Source organism: Solea solea, chromosome 3 (assembly GCF_958295425.1).
Source record: "Solea solea chromosome 3, fSolSol10.1, whole genome shotgun sequence".
NCBI classification, from domain to species: Eukaryota; Metazoa; Chordata; class Actinopteri; order Pleuronectiformes; family Soleidae; genus Solea; species Solea solea.
The window spans coordinates 15,912,676-15,938,313 of NC_081136.1; the positions used below are offsets into that span (position 1 = coordinate 15,912,676).

Genomic DNA, 25,638 nt, shown 5'->3' on the forward strand with positions numbered 1-25,638 from the left:
ATGAACTTCATTCCATGTCAAAATCGAGGCTTGCTTCGACGTATGCAATGACATAGATCAAAGGCCATAATAAAACATGCCCTGTGCTGACGTGTATGGGTTCCCTCTGTTTCACGCATGCGTAACAGCGTCAGACACGACACATTATTTTGACCACAACCAGGAAAACAACTACTTCTCCTTCAAAATATAAGCACAATTATCGTTTCAGCCAGATTTCTAACGATCTGAACGTCAACAGGTTTTTTCACAGCTTTTCAAAAACTTATTTTTTAGGAAAGTGTGTTACGTGTCCTCGTTAGATTTCGTCTGAGGGGGGTAATTCGACGCTAAGACATTTATTTTGAAATTTCAAACCGGAAACTCTGTGTATTTCTCTTCGTCTCTACTCGGAAACGTTCGTCTCGTACTCGTAACATAGCGACCGGCGGAGTTTGACGTGGCACTCTTGCTTCCACTGTGGGTAATAGAGAGAGAGAAGACAGCAGAGGATAGCACCAATATTCAGGTAAAAATACTCCTACATCATTTACTCACGCAGCCAGCACACACATGTAAAGGTATATCAGATAATCCTCATCAATTTACGAAATTATTCGTTACACGTGCCGCAAAATTAAGAAAAAAAAGTTTGTGGTTATTTCCGCGTAGCTAGCAAGATGTTTCTATCAAAACGTGAGCCAATCGATACTGAAACCTAGGCTGTCATGTTACTATGAAGCTACATGTCAGGGGCAAAACATTTACTATATTAAATACGAATGTTTATTCTTTCAACAGCGTATGATTTTAATCATAGGTAGGATGCTCCGACCTGTATAGCCTTCATAACGGTCTTTGACGTGGCAATTTTCAGAAGTGGCAGATCCACTTGAACCGTTGTACTAATAAAGTAAACAATTTAATTTGTTATTATGTGTGGCCTTTTGTATGCTCAGCTGTGTTAGTATGTAGTTATAACGAGTTTCAATGGAGATGCTTGTGCTCAGCTGTTGTTTTTTGTTGTCCCAGCTGTGCAACAAGTTGTCCTCAACTTGTAAAATAAGAGATTTGACACATTGAAAACAAAGTTTTGATGTAAAAAGCAAAACCTATAATGAGCTAAAGGTCTTAATGGAAAGGCTACACTTGGATACGAGTGTTTAGAAATGGCTGACAGCAAAACAGAAAAGGAAACTTATGATGCAGATAATAGCAGGGACAGGCTTGCTTATCTCTCAAGCAGCAGCAAAGGTCCATACTATACACAGTGCTGATGATTGCATGAGGTCAAATATCAATTACTGGTGGTGAGTCCTGTAAACAAACAATATAATAAAGATATGAGTAACATAAAAGCCTGATGCATATAACCATATTTGTGTAATTAGGGAAAATTGTAGTTTTATTCAATACAGTTGGCATATAGCAAAGTAGGATTGATGTTCCACAGCCAATTTGAACCAGGGTTTATGGAAATTCATATTTTCCAGTTTTCATCCTTGCATTATAATATAGAGTGGTTAATATTTTGGCAGTATCTTATGAGGCAACCTATCTAATTACGAATAGATATTTTTAGCCTATTTCTAGGTAATCATTCAGGCCTAATAGGTTTTATTTCTTAATGGTTTTGTGTATTATCTACAGCAAACTTGTCTTAAATAGGGTTTGTTTCAATTGTATTGTATTTGTACCTTGATTTTTATCCTAATGCATGAGTGGTTTCATATTGTCCCTTTTTTAACCCTCTTTTGACCATAATTATAACCAGGCCAACTGGATTTATTTTTATTTTATGAAGATAACTTCAGCTTTCAATATCCGGCAATTATTTATTATTACTGTGTGCTTTCACCGTAGAATAACAGTTTAAAAGAATAAAGACTAAAACAAATTTGGATTTTTCATTATGATAATGGATGGATGGAAGTTTATAACAAAATAGGAACTTTAAAATGACATTTACAATTTGAACTTTGAACTATTTTACATATGTACACATTATAGTCTCAGTCCTGGAATTTTAGTTTTCAAGTTTTTGCCTGTTTTTGAAGTACATGTCCAAGCGTTTTTATTTTGTGTGGTACTCTCTAAAGCAGTGTTTCTCAATCCTGGTCCTGGGGACCCACTGTCCTGTATATTTTAGATGTTTCCCTGCTCCAACACACCTGATTCAAATAGTCAGCTCATCGCCAAGCTCTGCAAAAAGCCTGGTAATGACCCATTTATTTGAAGTAGGTATGTTGGAGCAGGGAAACATCTAAAACATGCAGGGCAGTGGGTCTCCAGGACCAGGATTGAGAAACACTGCCTGAAAGCAGTTCCTCTCCAACTGCAGACAGAGACATTGCAGACCTCACACTGCCATGGGGTGATCTTCATGCACACAGTACATTGCCGACGCCCCATGCTGGATCTCTGTGCCTTCTCATGTCCTTGGCCTGTGGGAACTGGGAAGGGATTTATAGAGGGTTGTCTCAGTGGCCTGCTGTCATTGTTGAACTCCAAGGAGACATGCAGCAAGCTCGTCCTTGAACTTTTTAGATGAAATACCAAAATTGCAATAAATTAAAAAAAATAAAAATCCATCTATCTATCATAGAATAAAATAAAAACATAAAAAATATCTATCATAACATCAAAGGTCAACAATTCCCTTTATCAGATAACGTCAAAGGTCCACAAGACCACAGTAAATATCCACTGTACATCCAAAAACAATGTTGCAATGAAGATGAATCTTACTTTGAGCAAAGTAAATATCCACTGTACATCCAAAAATATCAAATACCAAAAAATATCTCCTCTCCCTCTCACCCCGCTCAAAGCTGCAGGTCAATCTTCCCTCGCTCAGCTTATCTTTACTGTAATGTCAAGTATATCATAATATGCTATTGGAAATTTCTGGTTGCCTACTTTCAGAAACCGTTTTGGATATTTCAAATTACAGAATTATGGTACTGAGAAACAGATGTCACAAACATGTAACTCGCTGGTGAAACTTGTCTGTGATTGGATGGTCATACCGCAGAAGTTCTGCGGGGTACTGTAATGTATGTAGATTCCCTCAAAGCTCTATTTCTCTGCTTTCCGGTAGTTTTTTAAAATTTTCTAGGTCTTGGAGTTATGTAATAAGAAGTACGCATGCAAATCCTGTCGGTGATTACAGGATCTGCTGAAGTTCTCACCTGTTACCGTGTTGGTACTACCCATCATGTCCTCCTTTACGTGTCTGTCTTCTGTCATTCAATGTCCTTATGATCAGTGTCTGTCAATATGGATCCCTCCACTATATTTTGCTGCAAAACAAATCACATTTTAACATTTATTCTTTCATGTCACAGGTTATCACAGATTCATCTTGGAATGAGGATAAAGTAATAGCCATTCCAGCAAAATGAGTCAACAAGGTTATGTTGCTACACCCCCATTCTCCCAGGCCCAGCCAGGGATGGGGGGCTACCAAGGTGGATATGGTGGTGGTCCTGCACAGCCCGCCTATGGCCATTTTGGAGGACCACCTCAGACATTCACCACTCAACCAGCAGGTAAATTAGTTTTGCCTATGTATTTAGATTGTTTCTCAAATAACATGGCTGCTGTTCAGCCACTGCTTTCTAAGATTACCTTGGTTGTTTTTATCGGTCATTACTATTTTCCATTCACAGGTTTAAAGTTCATGAATCACAAAATGAATAATAGTTCCTAATGTTTCTTAGATTTAAGCTTGAGGTGTTTTCTGTTATATTGCATGTTGTCTTGTGTAATTTAATTCATTTGTGTTTGGCTTTAAATAATGTATTTTTTGTACCAGTGTAATTGCAAGCATATTTTAACCAATGGCACAAGCAAAGGCCTTTTGTCTTTGTGCATGTCACTGCAAATGAGAGCAAGCTCTTGTTGTGTCATTTACTCACTGCAGGTATGATGAAGTTGCCAGTTTCCTCTGCTGCTGGTATGCCTCCACCTCCAGTGTCCAGTCAGTACAATCCAAATGTCCTGCAGAATGGCGCTTATCCCCAAAGGTAATCATTTTGATGGAAAATTACAGCTTATCCTCTGTAAAATCAATACAAAATAGGTTATTAAAGTGTGGAGAAAGCATTGTAGATTAAAGTTTGCTCTTCCACCGTTCAGAAGCAAAATGATTGATTTAAATTGTTTCCATCTCTTCACTTCTAAAATTGTCTTTGTAGATCATTTCGAAACAACTAATTTAACCCATTTTACAAACAGCATGCAATGTTTGCAGAATAAGCAGTTTTAAGCATAAGGGACCTGAGCAACATGCTACGACAAAATATAACAAACTGCTCTTAAATTCCTCAGGTACCCTGCCCCTCCAACTGCATCTGCTGCTTATGGACAACCTCCACAATCCTCATACAAAAGCATGGCCTCACCTGGTCCACCTGCAGCACAGCAGCTCACCAATCAAATGAATGCTATGAACTTGGGCAGCTATGGTAAGTTTGCTTTTACAAATGTATAGTGCTTCTGATACTATGTATATGTATATATATGTAAGGGCCGTCAATCAGTTACAACAAATTTACTAATTAATCACAGAGTTGTCTTATTGCGAAAATAAACCTTAAGCTTATAACAGATATTTATTCAAACACAGTTTCTCTCCTACTTATAGCAAATTTGGCACAAAAAAGGCATCTTGATGTTTTAAACATGTTAGTAAATCTTTCCAGAGACAGAGAAATACAAAAGAAAAAAGCACCACACAAATCAAAAGAAAAACACAACTGACACAGATAGAAGTGGTGGGTGATCAATTAATGATCAGACATGATGCTCTGTTCTGAGCTGTGAAAGAGAGAGGGAGGAGAGAGAGAAAAACATACAGGGAGAGAGAGAGAGAGAGAGACAGAGAAAGACAACACACACAGAAAACACTGGTGGACACTGAAAGAGAGCTTACAAACGCACACAAGTCAGGGAGGGCAAGAGAGAAAACACAAACTCACATAAAAATAGAGGGAGAGAGAGAAACAGCGCGTGCACAAACACATAGGCACACTAGTTTTGTCCAACAAGCTGTCGGGTAACTTTTTAAAATGAAACTTTCCGCCTGAAAATCTGTCCATCGTTGCGCTCTAGACTGTCCTGTAACCTGCTCGGTTTAACGCGTTCAATTATTTAAATTAACCGCCAAAATTAACATGTTAAAGCTGACAGCAATTATATATTTATATATGTATATAAAACAGAGTACATTCACAGTTAGGTGAAGTATTTCTGGCTTTCTATGTTGTCAGTGGCCATATCACTGCTTCCTTGATGTCTAAAATTGTGATTGAAGGTCTGTCCTGTGATTGGATTGAAAAATACAGAATTACAGAATGTTAAAAGTATCATGGCCTCTTGTTTAGCCCCAGGATCCATGCAAAGCTCTCCTCCACCACCCAGCTCTGGAGCTCAACAGCCCTTCCTGACACCTCCCCCACCAGCAATGGGGCAGCCACAAATGCCTCCAGGCCCACTGCCACTCCACCAACAAACCTCCCCTCAGATGCCTCCACCTCAATCCCCGCCATCAAATATGGGAGGCATGGGTAGACCTTTCCATGGGCCACCTCCTCCAGGCCCTGGAGGTTTCTCTCAGCCTGGTCCTGGAGTTGTTAGTCCAGGTTTCCAGCAGCCCAGCCTTGGAGCTGCTGGTCCAGGTTTCCAGCAGCCTGGTCCAGGTTTCCAGCAGCCTGGTCCGGGTTTCCAGCAACCCGGTCCGGGTTTCCAGCAACCCGGTTCTGGTGTTGCTGGTCCACCTGGATACCCACAGCAAGCCGGTAGGTTTGACTCTGTAAACAAAAACAAAAAACTCACTGAGCTTGCTCACACCAAATAAATATTATTATGGGCTGTCATTGTTTAACAAAACTGATTTGTGTTAACATGCAGATTTGGGGATTAGGCAAATTGGACACACTAAAGGTGTGTGAGAGTGAATGGTTGTTTGTCTCTATATGGCCCCCGGATGGACTGGCCACCTGTCCAGGGTGTACCCTGCCTTTCGCCCTATGTCAGTTGGGAATGGCACCAGCATCCCCCCGCGACCCTCATGTGGAGGATAAAGCAGTAGAAGATGATTGAATGAATGATTTGTTTTTGTATAGTTATAGTTTTATTTATAGAAAGTAGTCTTTGTCATGGAAATAACCATCTCATTAGTTGTATTGGAGCAGTCAGATCAGGAACTTACAATTTACAGCTTGTATTTAATCACCAAAACAAAGCTATGAGCTTTGCACTTTAGCTTACGAATGGTATTTGAAAACCAACATGTTCTGTTTCAATGTACAGGTCACTTTGGGGGACACATGGCTGGGCCCCAGTCTGGCATGCCAGGGGCCCTCTCTGGACCACAAGCTGCAATGGCTGGCCCACCCCAGAAGAAACTGGACCCTGAGTCAATCCCTAGCATAGTGAGTTGACAACTAATCCCACTGGGAACTCTTTCACATACCAACATATCACATTTTGTGTCCTGAACCAGTAGCTTATTAGTTCATCAAAAGGTGTCAGAGACATGTTTTTCTCACATGCCTTCTTAACATTACTGGCTATTTCCTGTATATTTGTATTAGTTAAATAGAGGGTAAAGGAAAAAAATGCAGCAAAATATGTCGTTTTATATTGAAAATGGTTGGTGATATTATGGTGTGTTTACATTTGGGCACAAGATCATGACAATCATAAATACAACCAACCATTGCACATTTATATGTTCAGTTGTATTGTCAGATTGGCGTGTTAGTCATAAGTTGTCTGTTTTAGACTCAAATCATTATGGAAGACAAAGCTACTCGAGGAGGACAGGTCTACAGCACAAACATCAGAGGACAGGTTCCCCCTCTGGTCACCACTGACTACACAGCACAGGACCAAGGTAACCAAAATGACATTTAAAGCATTAAATATTTCTTGAAGATCTAATCTGTGGAAAACAAACCCATTTATACTAACACTTCTTTCTTAAAATGTTATTTGTTAAAGTTGAGCATCATAAAGTAGCTTTATTTTTGTTGCTAAATATATAGTTCTTTACTTATGATTGTTATAAAAAATAACGTGGACATAATGTGTTGGTATACATGCACCATTCAATATATGCTTTCTCAAAACAAGGTCATTGATCCTCTTTTTGTTAATCCTAGGCAATGCCAGTCCTCGTTTTATGCGCTGCACTACCTACTCCCTTCCCTGCACTGCAGACCTGGCCAAGCAGTGCCAAATGCCCCTGGCTTGCATCATTAAGCCCTTTGCCAGTTTGCCAAAGAATGAGGCAAGTTGTGGTTTTATTGTTTGACATGGACAAAAACTTTGCATTTTCCTCATTTAATAATCACATGTTCATGTAAATTAACATAATCACCTCCTAATATCAGTCGGAGGAAAGAAGACCAGAGTCCTAGCAGAAATAAACTATATTCTGGTATGCCTTACATCCAACAATAGGGAGTGTGGGACCAACTGTGATAAATATCTTCCAGTACCACAGGAGTTAAGCTGTTCTGTCATTGACCTTCTCTTGGATCATGTGTGGTCCAAGAAGCTTGTCTCTCCACTTGCCTTGTCCCAGGAACCAATTGTTATTTTTAGGCAATGTTAGTTTTCATTCTCATCTGGTTTTAGACTATTTAGCTAATGACAGAACTGCAGGGGGTACTGAAGAAAAAAAGGAGGTTTATAGAAAAAGCAATCAAACTTTAAGTGCCCCTTTGAGTCAGTCTAGTGTGGTGTTGCACATATTACCACCAGTATTATCACAAGTATTAAAACTAAATCACTGCTGTGTTCATACATAAATAAAAAGGAGTGTGCTGTTGTACTTGGATGATAAACTAAGTGATTTATGATCCAGATGTTGTATCCAAAATATTACTGGACTGGATAAACAGCCTAAAGATACTATAAAACAATGTTTCTTCAAATGTGGGCAGGCCTCTCTGGGGGAGGCATGCAAATAGTGAATCTAAGTCAAAAAAATAATGATTTATGTCGGAAAAATAACAAAATGGAGAATTCTGCAACAACAAAATTAACTTTGTAGATTCATGATGTTTTTCTGTGTACACATACTTCTGTGCATATAACTCCTTTTTTGTGTCTGGCTCTATGTAGACTCCTCTATATGTTGTGAACCATGGTGAAACAGGCCCCATCCGCTGCAATCGATGCAAGGCCTACATGTGTCCCTACATGCAGTTCATTGACGGCGGCCGCCGCTACCAGTGCACTTTCTGCAACTGTGTTAATGAAGGTACAGTATGATACAAAACAGCTATTTTATCCCAATAACTTTAAGAAGAACTGTCAAAGTTATTTTGAATAAACTACAAAAAAGGAAATAATGAATGTTTTGGTCACAGCTCAACATTTCATTTTATTTCTTTGTCTCTTCTCAGTGCCAGTCTTTTTTTTCCAACATCTTGACCACATGGGCCGTAGAGTGGACTTCTATGAGAGACCCGAGTTGTCTTTAGGATCCTATGAGTTTGTGGCCACCCTGGACTACTGCAAGGTACATAATTTAATAGTTTGCAATAATTTCATAATTGTTATTGCAAGTTTACAGATGGGTTCAGATATTGATTTATCACCAAGAGTAATAGATACTTCTCTTGACACCTGTCACAGAGGGACAAGACTAGGACATGTCTACATCACTGATTGTCACAAGGGACCTTTGGCAGCCACATGACACTGTCTTTTAAAGACATCAAAGAAGAGTGCAAGACCGAGTTTCCAGCTCGGCTCTTTAGAAAACACAGAAAGACAGTGATGCAGATAAAGTGTGTCCCCATGGTGATTGTGGCAGTTGAGAGCAACATAGGAGGGTCAGGGAACTTTGGCAAAGCTGAGTCACTCCATGGCCTACTTTTGCTCTGTTTATTAAGATTTCTAAACACTCTCTGAGGGCCTGAGATTAAACAAAAGCCTGCAAGGTGAGTGTATTGTCATGGGTTGTAACTGTGGAAAATAAACAGTGTCTTACGGACAATCCTATATTACCACTGACCATTCAGGAATTCATATCTACTGCAGTGTCAGTGTCAAACTAGAAAGCTAAAATGGACACACCTCTGGTATTTAATTACAAACAACAGACACGGTGGAAGACATAACTTCAGAAAGACTCCAAGGTTTAATCTCTCTAAATGTTATAATTAAAACCCAAAAAATAAACACTGCAGGACTAAAAAGAGAAGTTTGTGTGCGCATGAATAATTTAATAGTTTGCACAGGCAACATTTTTCTTAATTTCATTTAGACTGTCAAGCATTAAAAACAAAAAGCTAATACATTAATTCCAAATCCTGCCCTCTCCTCCCACAGAACAACAAGCCTCCTAATCCTCCTGCCTACATCTTCATGATCGATGTGTCCTACAGCAACATTAAAAGTGGCCTGGTCAAACTCATATGTGATGAGCTGAAGACTCTGCTGGAGAAGCTGCCCAGGTATTTAATGAGTCCAAAAACCCATACACATCTATTCTTCCAGTGTTCGTGTTGTATGGCAGATCTACATCTACAGTTACCACCTCTACACACACACACACAGTGTTTCAATTTTCCAAAGTGATTGCTGTAAATACTGTTACTGTACATCCAACATTTGTCTTACCAAAATAGGACATCCCGCAAGTTCTAAACATCAAGCCAACTATTTGTTCTCATCAGCTGGATATTGTTGCATGACATTTCGCAGAAGGAGAGCAGGAGAGCACTGAGGCTGCCAGGAACAGACACTACTTTACTTCTACACAAATCTTTGTTTTACAGACAGCTCTCGTGTTTATAGTAACTATTGTTTCTGGGATGAAAATGAATTAGTTCTCTTTGGCGAGAATTATTTGTCTGATAGCGCTTCACCGCCTTCAAACGACAGCCTGTGGACACAATTAAATTTTTTATATAGTTCAAGCATATCAACTCAAAAAATAAAACATGTAGAACAAAGCACACGGTGACAATTTTGTATTAGAAACCGATGCGGTCGGAAAAGTCATTTCCAACAGCACCAGTGACGAATGCTCATATTAGAGAGGGACATTTATGAAGAGAGACTGACAAACTGCAGTGGGCAGTGTCAGAGAAGAATCCTTTTAAATGACTATGATGGTGGAAGACTTTTGATGCATGGTTTGGGTTCAGCGTCTCTACCAGTTTCTGATACTTTTGCCAAGCTATTTGGTTTCACTGTCTGTCTGTTTGCGGCATTAAACTCAAACACCAATTTCAACTAGTGGCATGACCCAAAGAATAGTAATAGTAAGTGTAAGTAAGTGTAGATCGTTTTTTTCCCCCCTTTCTTTAACAGTGCAAGATGAAGTATAAGTGGAGGTTTATGCTCTAAGAGCACTTTGCAGTTATTTCTTGTGATTTCCCCCCACTCCTGAGACACTCTCGAACATTGTAAACAAGTCCTCATTGGACCTGGAAGGATGTTTATAGTTGCTAATTAACCATGGATGGGAAATGAACTTTTTGATTGTCGAAATGGTACTGTGCAAAACAGATCCTTGTCTGGTGTTTACTTTTGTGTTAGAAGAGGGCATAAGTACCAGCTTCTATTTTTACTGTTATTGTCGCAGTAGAAACGCAGCACAAATGATTCACTGTGAAGAAGAAACTCCACAGATTTCACCGTTTCTTGTCTCTTGTCTCTTCCTTACCAGAGAGGAAGGTGCCGAGACCTCAGATATTAAGGTTGGCTTTGTCACCTACAACAAGGTACTCCACTTCTACAACGTGAAGAGTGCTTTGGCCCAGCCCCAGATGATGGTGGTTTCAGACACAGCTGATATGTTTGTCCCGCTGCTTGACGGCTTCCTTGTCAACTACAACGATTCGAGGGCTGTTATCTACAAGTAAGATGCAAGTTATTGTTAGTTTGTGGAATTGATACTCATCTTTGTGGTTATTGTGTATTCATAAATGCATTTTCAGGACAATATTTCACAGTATTACTGTCACAGCTAAACACAATGAGTCCACTGTAGCTGAACTGGTTTGTGGGACCTAAGAGTTAATCAATCATTCCTCCCTTTTGCTGCAGCCTCCTGGACCAGATCCCTGACATGTTTGCAGACACCAATGAGAATGAAACGGTTTTTGCTCCCGTCATCCAGGCCGGTGTGGAAGCATTTAAGGTCAGACACAGGGTGACGTCTTGTCAACATGTGGAAATGGGGGATTCAGGGCCTATTACAACCTCCTTGAACCATGTGTGGCTGTTTGGAATTTGGAGTAAAATTAATTTTGCAAGCCACATTTGATGATTAGCAGCAGCAGCAGCAGCAGCAGTGTTTTGGAAAATTAAAACACATTCTTTTGATCACTACATTCACTGATTCATAAAAAAAATTACAATTGTATTTTTCTTCTATAAATGTGGACCAGTTTATGTCTACACAAGGGAGGAATTTCTCAAAATATTTCAGACATATTACTCATGCCAATTTAAGCACCGTCATCTGAACTCTTGCAACTCATTACCTTAATAAAGCAACATTTTTTTTCCCTCTTGTGTTGACTTAAAAGTCCACTGAACTTTCCCAGTCATCACATCAATGTTTTCGGGTTTAGGTTTAAACTTCTTTTTTAAAATAATTTCTCCATCTCATTATTTTGTTCCTTCCAGGCAGCAGAATGTAGCGGAAAGCTCTTCATTTTCCACTCCTCCATGTCCACTGCAGAGGCTCCAGGCAAACTTAAGAACAGGGATGACAAAAAGCTGGTCAACACTGAGAAAGAGAAAGTGAGTAGCTTTTGTGTTCAGTACTGGCAGTACTTGTAGGTCAAATAAACAAGGAGGGCAAAAGTCAAAAAAAAAAGTAATTTTTTTTTTATCAAATCAGGAGTATTTGATTCGACACGGTTTTGAAATGTGATGCGCAGTGACTGCTGACTTACAATATTGATTTGTCTTTTTCTCCACAGACCCTATTCCAGCCTCAGAAAGGTGTGTATGAGCAACTGTCGAAGGACTGTGTGGCACAGGGTTGCTGCGTAGATCTCTTCCTCTTTCCCAGCCAGTACGTGGACTTGGCAACTATGGCTGATGTGCCCTCGCACACCGGAGGCTCCGTCTACAAGTACAACAGCTTTCAGGTACAAACCTGTTTAGTGTATGCTAATCAATAGATATAGTATATGTAAAATGTCTTTTCCATTATTTTGTCTTGACATTACACTAGAAAGTGGTAACTTGTGAACAGATAGGCAATGGCATTTTCTGCCTAATAAAATGTGAATGTTTTTATACAGCATTGACACAGTATCCATAGAGGTATATAGAACTGCCCCGAAGGAGCCAAACTATACAAACACACCACACATTAAATCAGTTCAACTAAGTTGTACTGACAAATAGCCCTAATACTACACATTAGACATAAAATGTTATGTTTTAAAACTCCATAAAAACTTTGATTTTACTTCCTTACATTTGTCCACACCCACATTTCCATGAAGCATTCTCTCTTGGTAAAAGTGAAATTACTGGTGTTACTCATTGGAGACCTGATTTTGACAACATCCCCATCTGCTGGTCACTCAAATGTACTTCTTCTCAGGTGGAGACGGATGGGGAGCATTTCCTGAGAGACCTGAGGAAAGACGTGCAGAAGGACATTGGATTCGATGCCATCATGCGTGTTCGTACCAGCACAGGTATTTGAGTGCAAGATTTTGCCGTGTAGTCAAGTCAAACCTTTGACCTCCCCGGACTTGACATTTGTGTGTCCGTGTGCGTCTTCAGGCTTCAGGGCCACGGACTTCTTCGGTGCCATCCATATGAACAACACCACGGATGTCGAGATGGCAGCTGTGGATTGTGACAAGGCTGTAACTGTCGAGTTCAAGCACGACGACGCGCTAAGCGAAGAGAGTGGGGCATTCGTGCAAGTATGTCCTTTGAAAATGACTAAATTCAAAAACGAGATTTGTGAAATTCTCACCGACTCTTGTTCTGATTTGCGTTTCCAACTCTTTTCCCAGTGTGCCTTGCTGTACACCACCATCAGTGGCCAGCGACGCTTGCGTATCCACAACCTAAGTCTGAACTGCAGTATGCAGTTGTCAGAGCTGTACAAGAACTGTGAGACCGACTCACTCATCAACTTCTTTGCCAAATCAGGTGACTATCCTTTTACTTTTAACTGCACAAATATCAATTTATTCTTTTCCACACATACTGTATGTTCCAATTTTGTCTTTCATTTGAAGTTCACAATTAAAGCACAGCTCACGGCCAAATCCAGAAACTGTTTAATTTTCCATCTCGTCGGCTATAAAGGGTCCATTAACATAACGTTCAGTCAGCCATCTTTATTGGGGGTGTGATGTTGTCATCTTGACCTTTGTTGAATTTACTCCATGCAATCTACTAGTGCTCACTGACATACAGATAACACATCATAAAATACAGTTGCACCATGGACCATCACTTGCTTTCTTTCCACTAGTTGGGCTTCACTTGAGCTCCCTTGTGCACTTTTGTTTGTTCAATTCCGTGCCACTGCCAACTTGGCCCGCGTCCTTCTCTCCTCCTTCTCCCCCTCATGACTTTTAACTTCGTTTCATGTCCACTCAGCTTACCGTGCCATGCTGAACCAACCTCTGAAGAATGTGAGGGAGATCCTGGTCCACCAGACAGCACACATGTTGGCATGTTACAGGAAGAACTGCGCTGTCCCTTCAGCTGCCAGTCAGGTCAGTGCAGAACAGCACCTGCAATGCAGTTTTTAAAGGCCAAGCTTAGATTCTTACACATTATACATTATTTGAGACTGATGTGCATGTAACTGCAATTTTTAGAATCTGTTGTATGATGCATTTCTCATATTTGCATGTGTAGTTGGTCCTGCCCAATGCCATGAAGGTGTTCCCAGTCTACATGAACAGTCTGATGAAAACTGCCCCCCTGGTGGGCAGCACTGAACTCGCTACTGACGATAGAGCCCTTCAAAGGCTGCTGGTCATGGGCATGGGGGTGGAGGACACACAGCTGCTGCTCTACCCACGCCTCATCCCACTGGTGAGCATCACTAGGAGGGCTGAACTGTTTGGTTTTCAAATCCAAGTTTATAGTAATGCAATTAAGAAATTGCAAAGGATGCTGTTGAATTGTAATTTGGTTCTATATGTTCCATGCACATTTTATAAATGTTATCCATACATGTTGTAAGCAATTGAATATCTTTACATTTTTAAATATAGCGTTGTTAAAGGTCCAGTGTGTAAAGTTTACAAACAGTTTACCATGTTATTTTTCCATTATCCCATAATGGGATAATGGGAACTAGTTGCTGCTAGTTCCCTAGCAGCAACTAGTTCCCTAGTTGCTGCTAAATCCTACACACTGGTCCAGTCATGTTTTAAAGATGCTGTTTTGAAAAAAATGTCGTAAATTAATAGATTTTTTCAACCCTCGTTTTGATTCTAACTTTTAAATCTATTTCAGTGGGAATTGTCGGACAGATTGTGTTATAATCTAACAAATCTGTGTGCTTTTTTTTTTTTTCATAGCACAACATGGACATTAGCAGCGAGGCTCTGCCTCCTCCAGTTCGCTGTTCAGAGGACTCTCTTACAGATTCTGGCATGTTCCTGTTGGAGAATGGTCAGTCCATATTTCTGTGGTTGGGCCAAGCAATTTCACCTGACATCATCCAGGGTGTCTTCAACGTGCCCTCCCTCGCCCACCTGCAAGGAAACATGGTCAGTGTTTGATTCATGACATAAATCCTAACATAATTATAAACCACATGAAAGTGTGTCTGTTTTGAGAAATGTTAGGGAACACTTTGTTTTCTCTGTGGTGCCTGGAGGTTTTACAGAGAATGACAGCAAACCGAGTGGCACGGCGGGTTTTGAACTGAAATGAAATATCAGAATCTGACCTTGATTAGAAACTAAATAAATCCATTCACGGAAAAACAGAAAAAGTTATGTGATGTTTGTGAAGTGAACTACACAGAGTCAGGAATAATTACAAATATTTAAATCTTGGGCTGAGATCAAACAAAAGCATTTATTTTCAAGACAAAATGCAATCATCATGTCACATAGTTCTGGGTCCATATGGGCAGAAGCCAGAATAAGGACCACTTGCTTTCCAACATCACATTTCTGATTGATATGTGGTGCTAATATATGTGTAAGCAATTCTTCCTGACAGGCTCTGAGATATCTCATCCTGGTGCGAGCTATTGCTGAATTATAAACTATTTGCACTGGCCTTTATAGTAGTTTTAAGTCAACAAACTTGTGCTTTTCAGTGTGAGCTGCCACAGGTGGACAGCCCCATGTCAAAGAAGGTCAACTCCCTCATCAGTGATCTGCTTGAAAAGAGGCCAAACTCCATGAAGGTGAGATAAGTCAATTCCGTTTAGACAACAAAATGCCCAATTTGCATGCCATTTTTCTCCTCGATGGCTATACAGCTTAACAAACCTTTGCCTCCCCCTAGTGGAGTTAGTATGCCAATACATAAATAACCCCCACATTGTTTTTTGACAAAACTGCATTTTAACTGCAATTTTCTTCTGCTGTTTAGCTTCTAATCGTGAGGCAGAAGGACAAACCGGAGATGTTATTCCGTCAGTTCCTAGTGGAGGATAAAGGGCTGCATGGCGGAGCTTCCTATATGGACTTCCTTTGCTACGTTTACCGAGAGATCCAGCAGCTGCTCACTTAACTGCTAACGCTCGGCCTCAGCGTTTCTACCCAGACATCTGACGGACCAGGCACAAATATTTCACAGCAAGTCTCAGCTGGATCCATTTGAATCGCACGGACGTGATTTACAAAGAAAAAAAAGTAAAGTAAAGAAAAGGAAACAAGGATTCAAGAGATTTAACCTCCACTCTCCAAAGCTGCCTTTCCAACATGCGTCCGTCAACGTTAACTATACACAAACACTATGGTCTTCAAATAACAGCTCGTCACCTGAGGGACTTCCAGAGTAAATGAATAAGAATGAAATGGCAAACACATTCAGCAATTCTCACATGGATATTTGCTTAATGGACAGTGGAAACTGGAATGACATCAGTGCCTTCAGCTGAAATGCTTTGTGTGCCATAAAGCCCACAGGCACATGTAATACAGCATATAGTGCCACTGTTTATAAAAGCTGGTTAATATTTTTTCATTTCCTTTGCAGATTTACATTGTCTGAAATGACAAATAAAAAAGGGATGTTTGTGGGCCAAACTAGAGACGTTCATTTTGAAACTCAAAAGCTGACCAGTGTTTGTTGCTCTCAGTTGGAGATCAAGTATGTCCAAGATTCTCAGTGACTAGTTTTAGAGAATTTTGTAATAAGTTTGCTTTAAAAAAAAAAAGAAAATCATGCTAAAAATAAACCATTAAAAGCTGTGAATGTCACAGTTCAGTAAAGACATAGCCAAAACAAACCCCGCTCATTTGCCGGGACTCATCATTTTTCCTGACCCAACACAATGAGTAGCTCCAAGCATTTGATTCACAGACCGCCTCACCAAAAATTCTTTAACCTTTTATGGCTGAGACTTGATCTTCACAATGTGCAGTGACGCAGAAACTGTTCCGTTTTGGTGTTCAGGGAATTCACTGAAATGAACACAGCTGCTGCTCTGCAGAGATTAACGAGAGAACAACATTGGCACAAAAACTGGATCCTTTTTGAATTTGTAACATGAAAAGGGAACAGACGACCGGGATTTAAGTAAAGACATTATGGGGACCAAACTGAAAGCTTTTCCCTTCAAGAGAAACAGTATTTATTCTTGCTTTTGACAAAAAAAACAAAAAAACATTCCAAATAACTTTCATTTCTAAGAAAACCACAGTGAGCAGACTTTAAGGACCAACAAATCAGACTTGGATCACTGTTCAAAATAAGCAAAACCTTTATAATTGCAAAACTATCATAATTACATGTATCATGTCCATTATGACTTGTAGTTCAGTTATAACATCATACTGTGTTGCCTTGCTTGTTTTTTTTTTAAGAAAAGAAAATTGTGTTGAATTTCTGTATGTTTCATTTGTTTGTACGTCCAGTATAATGTCGTTTTGTACATGAAATGCACAACTTATGCTTCTCAAAAAGTAAAAGTTGATATAATAGTTGTGGGAAAAAAAAGAGTCATCAGTCTACACAGTATTTGGTTTATATGCAAACACTTATCTCAGGTGATTACAGAACCTTGCTATGTTAAGTTGGAAACAGTAATTTGAATCAAACTTTTTGGGAGCAACCATGTACATTTATTCCAAACTATTAAAAAAAACTTTTGTGGAATTAAACTTTTAACGCAAACTTTTGCTTTTTTTTTTATTATTTTTTTTTTTATATAACTTTTGTTAACGATTGCAAATTAATCATATTTCTGTTTTGGACATGGCCTTTATGTAATACTTTAGTTTCACAGTATTAAAGCTGTACATTTCAATTTAAACTGCTGATTGGTGCTCATCTGGTTACCATCCACCATCAGAAACCTACACAGCAGACAATTTTCTATATAATTGCTTCATAAACATACACAAAACATCAGTGGATGTAGAATTTATTTAATTATTTTACTCCAGTCCACGTGGCAAAATGGGCATTTGTCTGTTATCTTCTTGGAACCACAAGAGGGCGGCAGAGGACAACGCACTCTGTCCTTGACATGCTCTGCTTTCACTGCATCATGAACAACCTCTAACTCCACACGTATTCAGTCATACAACATTATTTCTGTTTGAGTTCATTCTAACCAAACGCTCTATTTTGACATGCAATGCCATAAGAAATCTGGTCAACAAAGGAAAAAGAGCTGCTGGGTAATAATAGCCGTGTTGTGATATGATTGAACAGATGTTTTATTAAGTCTACTCGTAGATCATTCACGAGTCATTCACCTGTAATAAAAATATTCTAAATCTAAGGCAACACAAACCTATAAGCGTGTGGTGCAACTTGATTTTCTCATTCTCAAAAAGACTTTCGATGCTTTGAATAATATTTACAGAAAGAGAAAATAAAAGTAAAAATTCCTTGATATTTTCAAAAAAATAAAAATAGATGTCGCTTCTACCGGGATGTTCTAAAGTGACTTATCTGCATTTGTTCTTCCTGTTTCAACGCATCAGCTCGTTCAAAGACACACTGAAAATTAAAAGCTGATTTTGTCAATCAAATATGAACATACAGCAAGGCACACAAACACAGATGCAAAAATGTCTCTTTCATTGAAATATACACATTATAAGGACTAAAATTAAAACAGGTGGAGTGTGCCAGCATGCCTCACTTTGTTTGTGACATTTTGTATCAACACTATGTATAAAAAAAATATAACATGATTAACTGTCAATGCATCAAAACACCCATTATTTATAAATCAATGATCAAGTATAAGTCAGATTTTCCGGCTTCTTCAACGGCTACACCCTATGCCCGACATCCAGAAACAGAAAAAAATAAAGTGTTCAACTCTCATTAACTTACTTACATAACATCCAGACACTTGTCTCAGTGATCCGGCAGGTTCCAATGAGCGAGCTGCAGTCGGTTGAGTAAGACTTGTACCCAGGATGCCTTGTGTTTGCTCACATATGTGATGAATCAATGCTTTAATCAGAGACACCAGGAATCAATCAGGCTAAACAGGTGTGGGCAGCTGGACGTCAGCCCACATGATGATGAGGAGGAGGAAGAGGGAAACAGCAGGAGGTGTGGTAGCTGAGAAACCCAAAAAATGATAAGTACAGTATAATACAAAGTCTATATCAACGAACACACTGCCCTCTCTTAATAAAAACAGTGAATTATATGAACACGTCTAAAGACCTGATATTCACCAGAGAGTGAACTTTCATTTTAATACTGTACAACTGACAATGTTTTGTACAAGGAACATAACACCATATAAATAACTTTAAACACTGCTCTACCCGGAAACGCCACAGTGCTTCAAAAACTAAAAACAATGACAGATGGTTTCATTTACAGATAATATACACATGTGGGGGTTAAATAAAATACACTGAAAGCAGCAATTACTGTCGAACGAAGGTCTCGGCTAACGTTGTACTTGTGGTAAATGTAGCTACCTGTGTGCTTCTGTAGACAAACCATCCATACTATGGTCTGATTTTGACATCAATACAGTCATTGTGTTGTCTCAATTCTAGTTGGCAAGTAAACAAAGTTGAAAAGTTCGTATCTATTATCTTTTTTTTTTACCTACCCTAAGTATATACAATTTAAAATGGTGCAATGTGTGTTTTGTTGATCTATATTTTCTTCTCCAAATGCTTCTGGTTTGAACACTCTGGAATCAAGAGCCAGGCTGGAATGTAAAAACACAGACCAATATATGAAGTTACCTTTTTTTTTTTCCCTTTTCTTCCCCTCTTGTTTTTTTCAGTGCTGTAAAAGTCACAGTGATTTCACTTGGCAGTACATAAAACAGGTCGAAGCTGTAACCGTTTCATCAGGAAAAACTCCCATTTCAAGTGTGTTTAGAACAGTGATGGCGAACAGAGAAACAGAAAAACACTCCCGGGACATTTGCTGCACGTGAACCTTGAAGTTAAGATGTTTTCATAAATAAATAAAAAGAAGCAAACATTAACAGCTGCAGAGAGAGTTGTTCTGTCCTTTCTATTCATTTCTTGGTCAGAAATCCCTCAATAAAATGTTTAAAACGCGACTAATTCCAGAGTGTTCACCCCATGCTGCCTTCTCCAACCTGTGGTCATGAACAATATATTAACCTACGATCAAAAGTCTGCATAGCACACTGTACACAGTACGAGTCCAAGTCAGTTATTGGGCCGAGCTTAAGTTGACGTTCTCTTCCAAAGACTCCACTCGGTCAAAAGTTAAAGGACACTCTCAAAGAGTTGCATTGATCTCATGATGTTTTCATCCTGGGAAAAGAAAGAGGGAAAGAAAACAATGTCATGTGATGAGAAAATGTGAGAAAAGTGCGACCGCAGCATTTCGAGCAAAAGCGTCAAAGTGTTCGGCTCACATTTTGGCAGCAGTCGATGAACTCGTCTATGGTTACCACTCCGTCTTTATTCTTATCCATCTTCTGTTGGAGACACGGGGAGGAGAGGAGAAAGAAGGACAAACAAAAAAACACTGCTTAAGCCTTTTTGCTGTGACCGGTAAATGTATCTGGACAGAGATGTGAACGCCGCCCACGTCAGACTCGCCTGAAAGAAGACTTCCACATGTTGACGAGGCGTCTCCTCCCTGAGGGCAGGGTAAGTGCATTTCCCCATCATGTCGTAGATGGCCTTCATGATGTCCAGCATTTCCTGTGACACACAGGAAATGATCAGTGCAGCCAAATTACACAGGAAACACTTGCCCATCATTCAGATGTTTTCCGATACTGAACTTCAAGTTTATTTAACTTCAGTTTTTTTCCACATTCCTATTAAGTTTGAACATAATAACATCACATCATACTGTATATAGTACCTTTACGAACACACAATTGTGTTTTAATAAACAGGACACTCGGGGACAGAGAGTACACAAAATACACAACACTGTCAGTATAAATACAAGCAAAAGATAAATTAAACCAAGGAGACGACGTCTTGCAGAAGCAAATGAAGGAATATAAATAAATGAAAGAGGGTAGAGAGAGGAATAAAATGGAACAAGAGATTAAAAAAAAAAAATAGGACATTTTGTACAATGGATTTTAACAAGTGTGTGTATTTCTAATAAAAAATATTCACAGAGCTGTTTGTGGATCATTAAGAGAACGTCGAAATGTCTTTTTTTCCTTTCTTTTTTAATATAGCAGCATAGCTTTAATCCATTCATTTCTTGGAGGTTACAATGGATTCATCACCATCAAAACAGCCATTGGTTGGATTGCAATGATATTTAGTGAAGACACTGACGCTCCTCAGAGGATGAACTCGGTCAGCTTCATCTAAACTAAAGCTCAGGCCCTTTTACGCACGTCTGTCAACACCATCGGTGTCAAAACAAAGGCAGAAAATACGGCAGAACGGCAAACACGGTACAAAATGTATTCCCGGATAATCAAGAATTATGTACATATTCATGATTTGTATGTTAACACTGTTAATGCCTTTGTGTGTTAACATGCTGACTCAATATTTCCTATTGTATATCTAGTTAAGCTGGTTATTACGACCACGTTGAATCCTCACAGCCTTCCTCACTGCAGGGATGGAGACGTACCTCTTTAGTGATATATCCGTCTTTATTGATATCGTACAGGTTGAAAGCCCAGTTGAGTTTTTCCTGGATTGTGCCTCGCAAGAGGATAGAAAGGCCCATCACAAAATCCTGTAGCGGAAAACAAGACGCACGGACACGTTTATAAACAACATACACGACATTTACAGAGAAGCAGTTTGTCCATGAAGGGACGTGAAAACCTACACAATGAACCGAGTCAGTAACTATATTCTTTATAAACACATGAGCAATATCAGCAATATTTTGCAACGATATTACGCGACGTATTAATTAGAGCCAAATGATGAAACAGCAAGCGTGCACACACTGGAAATTATAATCACTCATTATTCAAATTATTAGCCGTCTCATAATCTGGGTTTGCCCTCAGAGAATCCGCTGACGTTTGAACAAACATTGGTTGGGACTAATGATAGCGTCTCGGTCCTTATAAACAAATATATGCCTTTCATAAATATTCACGACATGTTGATGACGCCTTGCCAAACTTATGGTGGGCGCAGGTTACATAATGCTCCAGTGGAAAAGCCCGAGGGGCTTGTTGAGTTGAAATTTGGACGCCAGATGGAATTGACCTCTTTTTAATTATGTTAAAAATTCGACAGACACCGAGTGGGACTCGTATGCCAAACTATGGGAGGCACTGTCTTGGATTCGGTCAAACGACCCACATAGTCATCATCGTAGCACCTGGACATCAAACATAATGTGGACAGAAAACGACGGAAACACAAACGGACTCTCACCTCAAAACTTACAGAGCCATTGTGATCTGTATCAAAGGCATTGAAGAGGAAATGTGCATATGTCGACGCATCTGCGAGGAGAACAAAGATAAGAAATCCATTACATTGTTACAATGGCCCAGTACACAGCAGTTGCATCTCTTTTTTCCATGATGATAACACTATCATGTCTGCCTCAAAGCATCTGAATGTTTTCTCTCTCTCTCTCTCTCTGACTCCTCTGGTGAAATCTTTACATAATGATGATAAGTGCCAGTGAGTAAGTGACAGTCCTGGCTTTATAAAAACATGATGCTCTTCTCTTGTGTTGTGTCCCACTGTCCCTGTCGTTTGCTTTGATGGAACTTTCACTACAGGTACTTCAGATGTTAGGGGAGCCACTTTTGTAAACACAAGTGAAAACACTGTCTTTTTAAGTACAACACACGAGAGAGGAAAATAACTCAGCTACACAAGATGGGGGGGAAGAAAACCTCCACCAACCTCCTTGTGGGAAGAACTGTGAGTAGATGTCTTTGAAAGTTTCTTCATTGACGACTCCACTGGGGCATTCCTGCAAGACAGAGTAGAATTGCACAAACAAATGAAAGAACATAAATTAAGGTGAGGTCAAGTAAACATGGACAATTTTTGCACGTTGTAATGAATGTGGTCCCCATTACATCAATTAAAAATCTTAGTGCTGTTTACTGTAATATGAGCTATATGCTCACGTGCAGCCAAATGATATCCAAATAGATGCTTCTCAAATAAACCTTTTCATTTTAAAGGTTGCTCCTATGCCATGAAATCCACTTTTCAGTGATGTGTAGGATCTGCAGTCATATCTACGGCAAATCCCTGCAAACTGACGCGAGTTCTGCTTGTGTTCGTTTGTTGACACTGCGAGATGTGAGCCTGGAAGTGGACTGAACAGGGAGTGAGTGGATTTTACATGATCCCGTCTGTCCCGGCTGCTGAGCTAATGTCAGGTTAGCCAGTGCAGATGACATTTTAAATACGCAGAAAGACGACGCTCTTATAAGTCGTGCAAATGTATAATTTCACTTCCAAGAATATACATTGAATTGTGCAACTAAATCATTCAGAATCGAACTGATGTGAGATTGAGACCCATGTTCAATTTGGTGGTATTAAAAATCGAACCCGCTCAAGGCAAAAAGATATTTATCTTGTACAAAGCCATTCAAAGTCACTCACTTACGGTTTCCTGGCAGCCTTACTCTTTATACTCTTATGGAGCACTTCCAAGAAACATGCTTTGTGTATTTGCAAAGGCGAGCGCCATCCACAGACATAATGGATGACCTTGCTCAGATCGGCGCGGTGATTAAGGTGGGCAGGTTTTTGCAGGTGGATTTTCTGTGATGTGTCAGGCTGTAGCCACAAAGCGCAAGTGAATCGAATAAACAGGGAATATGTCCATCCATAAAGACGATGTGTAAACTAGAGGAGAAAACAAGGCAATCAAAGACGGCAGACTTCACCCCATTCACGCAACAAGTCTCTGACCTCTGTCCACGACAGGGTCAAAACACACAGACACACAGACAGAGCCACCAGAAGTAATACAACCACTTCTATGGCAGAGGCTGGAAGGAATAGAGAGTAAAACCATATGTCATATTACTTCACACATGCTAAAAATGTTGTCTCTCAGACTCGCCTGCATATATCATGACGTTTAGATGAGGTCAGGACTTTCAGGGAAGTTAGGGACATAGAATGAAAAGGAAGCAAGGATCCCAATTCCCCATTGCTTGTGTGTGTTCACTACTGGTGTGTGAAATAAAGGTGGGTTAATACTAGTTTTAATTCTAATTCTAAAATGTGAGAAACCTATTCTTCATAGTAGACAAATGGACTATCTTTTGGCTGAAAGCAAAACAGGATGTGAGTGTGTGTGTAAGGGTTATAAGAAATTGAGTATAAGAAATATTTAATTGGAAATGTGAGCTAAAACGATACTAAAACACTTCATTGCTTCATAAGGACATAATTTAAGATGAAGAGTCATTATAATTTGCAGATTTAGATCATCAGTGATCCATTACTGTAGCCTGCCAGGAAGAAGAAGTTAAGACAGTTATCAAATCGATAAACTGTACTTAAAATGTGTTCTATAGTGTTTTGGAGAATGCGCTGTGTGATGTTCATGTGCTTTCTTTTGTTTCTGTAAGTTTTGGAAACTCGTATGGTTAAAAAAACAAATCGGTTTTGGACTTATGATGTCTGGCTCAGCCTGTGGGGGAGCGTGCGGCTGCTCGTCCATTGTGAATGGATGGATCACATGATCACATGAGTCACAACGTGTGCGTGTCTTTCTTTTCCATCACCCCCTTTTACAGGGGCGCTACATGTGCGCATTTTTTTGTATTACACAGGTGAGAAATGGTCTTATATATTATTATATATATATATATATATATATATATATATATATATATATATATATATATATATACATATACACATTATTATATTATTGTAATTTTTTACTGTACATGTGATACTCTTCATTTCTGAAAAGCCCGGTCAGGGACAGGAGATTTAATCTTTTGTTTAAGAGACAAATTTAAGTGATAGCAATCTCACACACAGATGGATGCCTTTAAGTATCTGCAGTCCCGTATGTATTACGTCAGGTTAATGAACACAGTGAAATATGATATTAAAGTAGACATCATAACAAATGAGGATGTCAAACTACATCCAATAAAAAGTCAAACTTCTCCACGATTATGACATTGTTTACATTACATATCATTGCAGTGAATGCAGTCGTGGAAGGAAATGCTACGCAAGGAAGCACATAAAGTGAGGAGAGGCTGTGTGTAAGTGTTTGTACACAGATGGGCCATTACAGCTGCCAGCCCTCATAACACAATGATTAAGTGGGACAGCAATATACAAGTGGCTGTGTTTCAACTATTTCTTCTTTTAACCTTGCTCAAATATCATAACTGTTAAACCAGGTTTCACGACAGAATTCATCTAGATGCATTTTACATTTGCCTTTCAGCCTCATGGTGACACAAAGAGGTCACATACAACACCTCAATCTTAGGTTCAGTGAAATATTTAAGGTCACATCAGGTTAATTAAAAGCTAAAAGCCACAACCTCAGCCTGCCATAATGTTCTTTACACAGATCAATCATTTCAACATTTCTGAAAAGATTCTTTTCTCTGCATCAGTGAAGCACTCACAGATGAAACACAAGTCCAATTAAGGACGTCTTAATTTCTACATTTTAAATGTTAAGTTCTTAGAGATAGTATGTTGTTATAAGAATGTTTTATTATTTCCCACACCTTTGTTTACACACATGAAAACCAATATAAACAACTCCAGAATTAAGTGGCATGTTCTACAGTGAAATTACAAGAAATGAAGTTTTCCTCTTGTCCTTGGATGGTGTCCCATTTTATTCACAGCGAATCTCATTGTAGGGTCAGGAAATATATTTGTATTCATTTGTTATGCTTGATGAATTAGCTCAGCCGTGAAAACAAAATCACAAATACAATCTGTGAAAAGCGAAACCAGCCAGACGTGAAATCCCTTTCCGAGACTCCTGAAGCGATGCAGCAATAAGTGACACAGGGAATGAAATAAACCTGTGAACAGAGACATTATTACTGACAGAAGCTGTGCG

General features: G+C 39.3%; 2 protein-coding genes across 11 annotated transcripts in view; one reads left to right on the forward strand and one right to left on the reverse strand.

The window, feature by feature from the left end:
* The first annotated feature begins 394 nt into the window (after positions 1-394).
* Positions 395-17,307, forward strand: sec24d (SEC24 homolog D, COPII coat complex component). Its single transcript, XM_058624277.1, has 23 exons — positions 395-508; positions 3,327-3,530; positions 3,905-4,007; positions 4,312-4,448; positions 5,367-5,780; positions 6,295-6,416; positions 6,769-6,880; positions 7,149-7,276; positions 8,116-8,254; positions 8,400-8,515; positions 9,331-9,455; positions 10,676-10,867; positions 11,056-11,149; positions 11,641-11,757; positions 11,940-12,110; positions 12,575-12,671; positions 12,760-12,905; positions 12,999-13,137; positions 13,594-13,712; positions 13,858-14,037; positions 14,529-14,720; positions 15,281-15,370; positions 15,559-17,307. Exons 2-23 carry the CDS (start codon positions 3,380-3,382, stop codon positions 15,697-15,699), a joined length of 3,225 nt encoding a protein of 1,074 aa, XP_058480260.1. The 5' UTR covers positions 395-508; positions 3,327-3,379; the 3' UTR covers positions 15,700-17,307.
* Positions 17,308-17,837: 530 nt separating this feature from the next.
* Positions 17,838-25,638, reverse strand: part of kcnip4a (potassium voltage-gated channel interacting protein 4a) — a 123,835-nt gene continuing 116,034 nt past the window's right edge. For 7 of the 10 annotated variants that reach the window (XR_009239884.1, XR_009239889.1, XR_009239885.1 and 4 more), the window contains 5 exons: positions 22,464-22,533; positions 21,981-22,051; positions 21,214-21,321; positions 20,015-20,306; positions 17,838-19,910 (listed from right to left, as the gene is read on the reverse strand). Coding sequence is in view for 3 of the 10 variants with exons in the window: in XM_058624280.1 (XP_058480263.1) it covers positions 19,863-19,910; positions 20,015-20,077; positions 20,202-20,306; positions 21,214-21,321; positions 21,981-22,051; positions 22,464-22,533 (465 nt within the window). In the remaining 7 variants the exon portion in view is untranslated. The remainder of the gene's footprint in view (positions 19,911-20,014; positions 20,307-21,213; positions 21,322-21,980; positions 22,052-22,463; positions 22,534-25,638) is intronic. The other 3 variants (XM_058624280.1, XM_058624281.1, XM_058624279.1) reach the window with 1 other exon arrangement.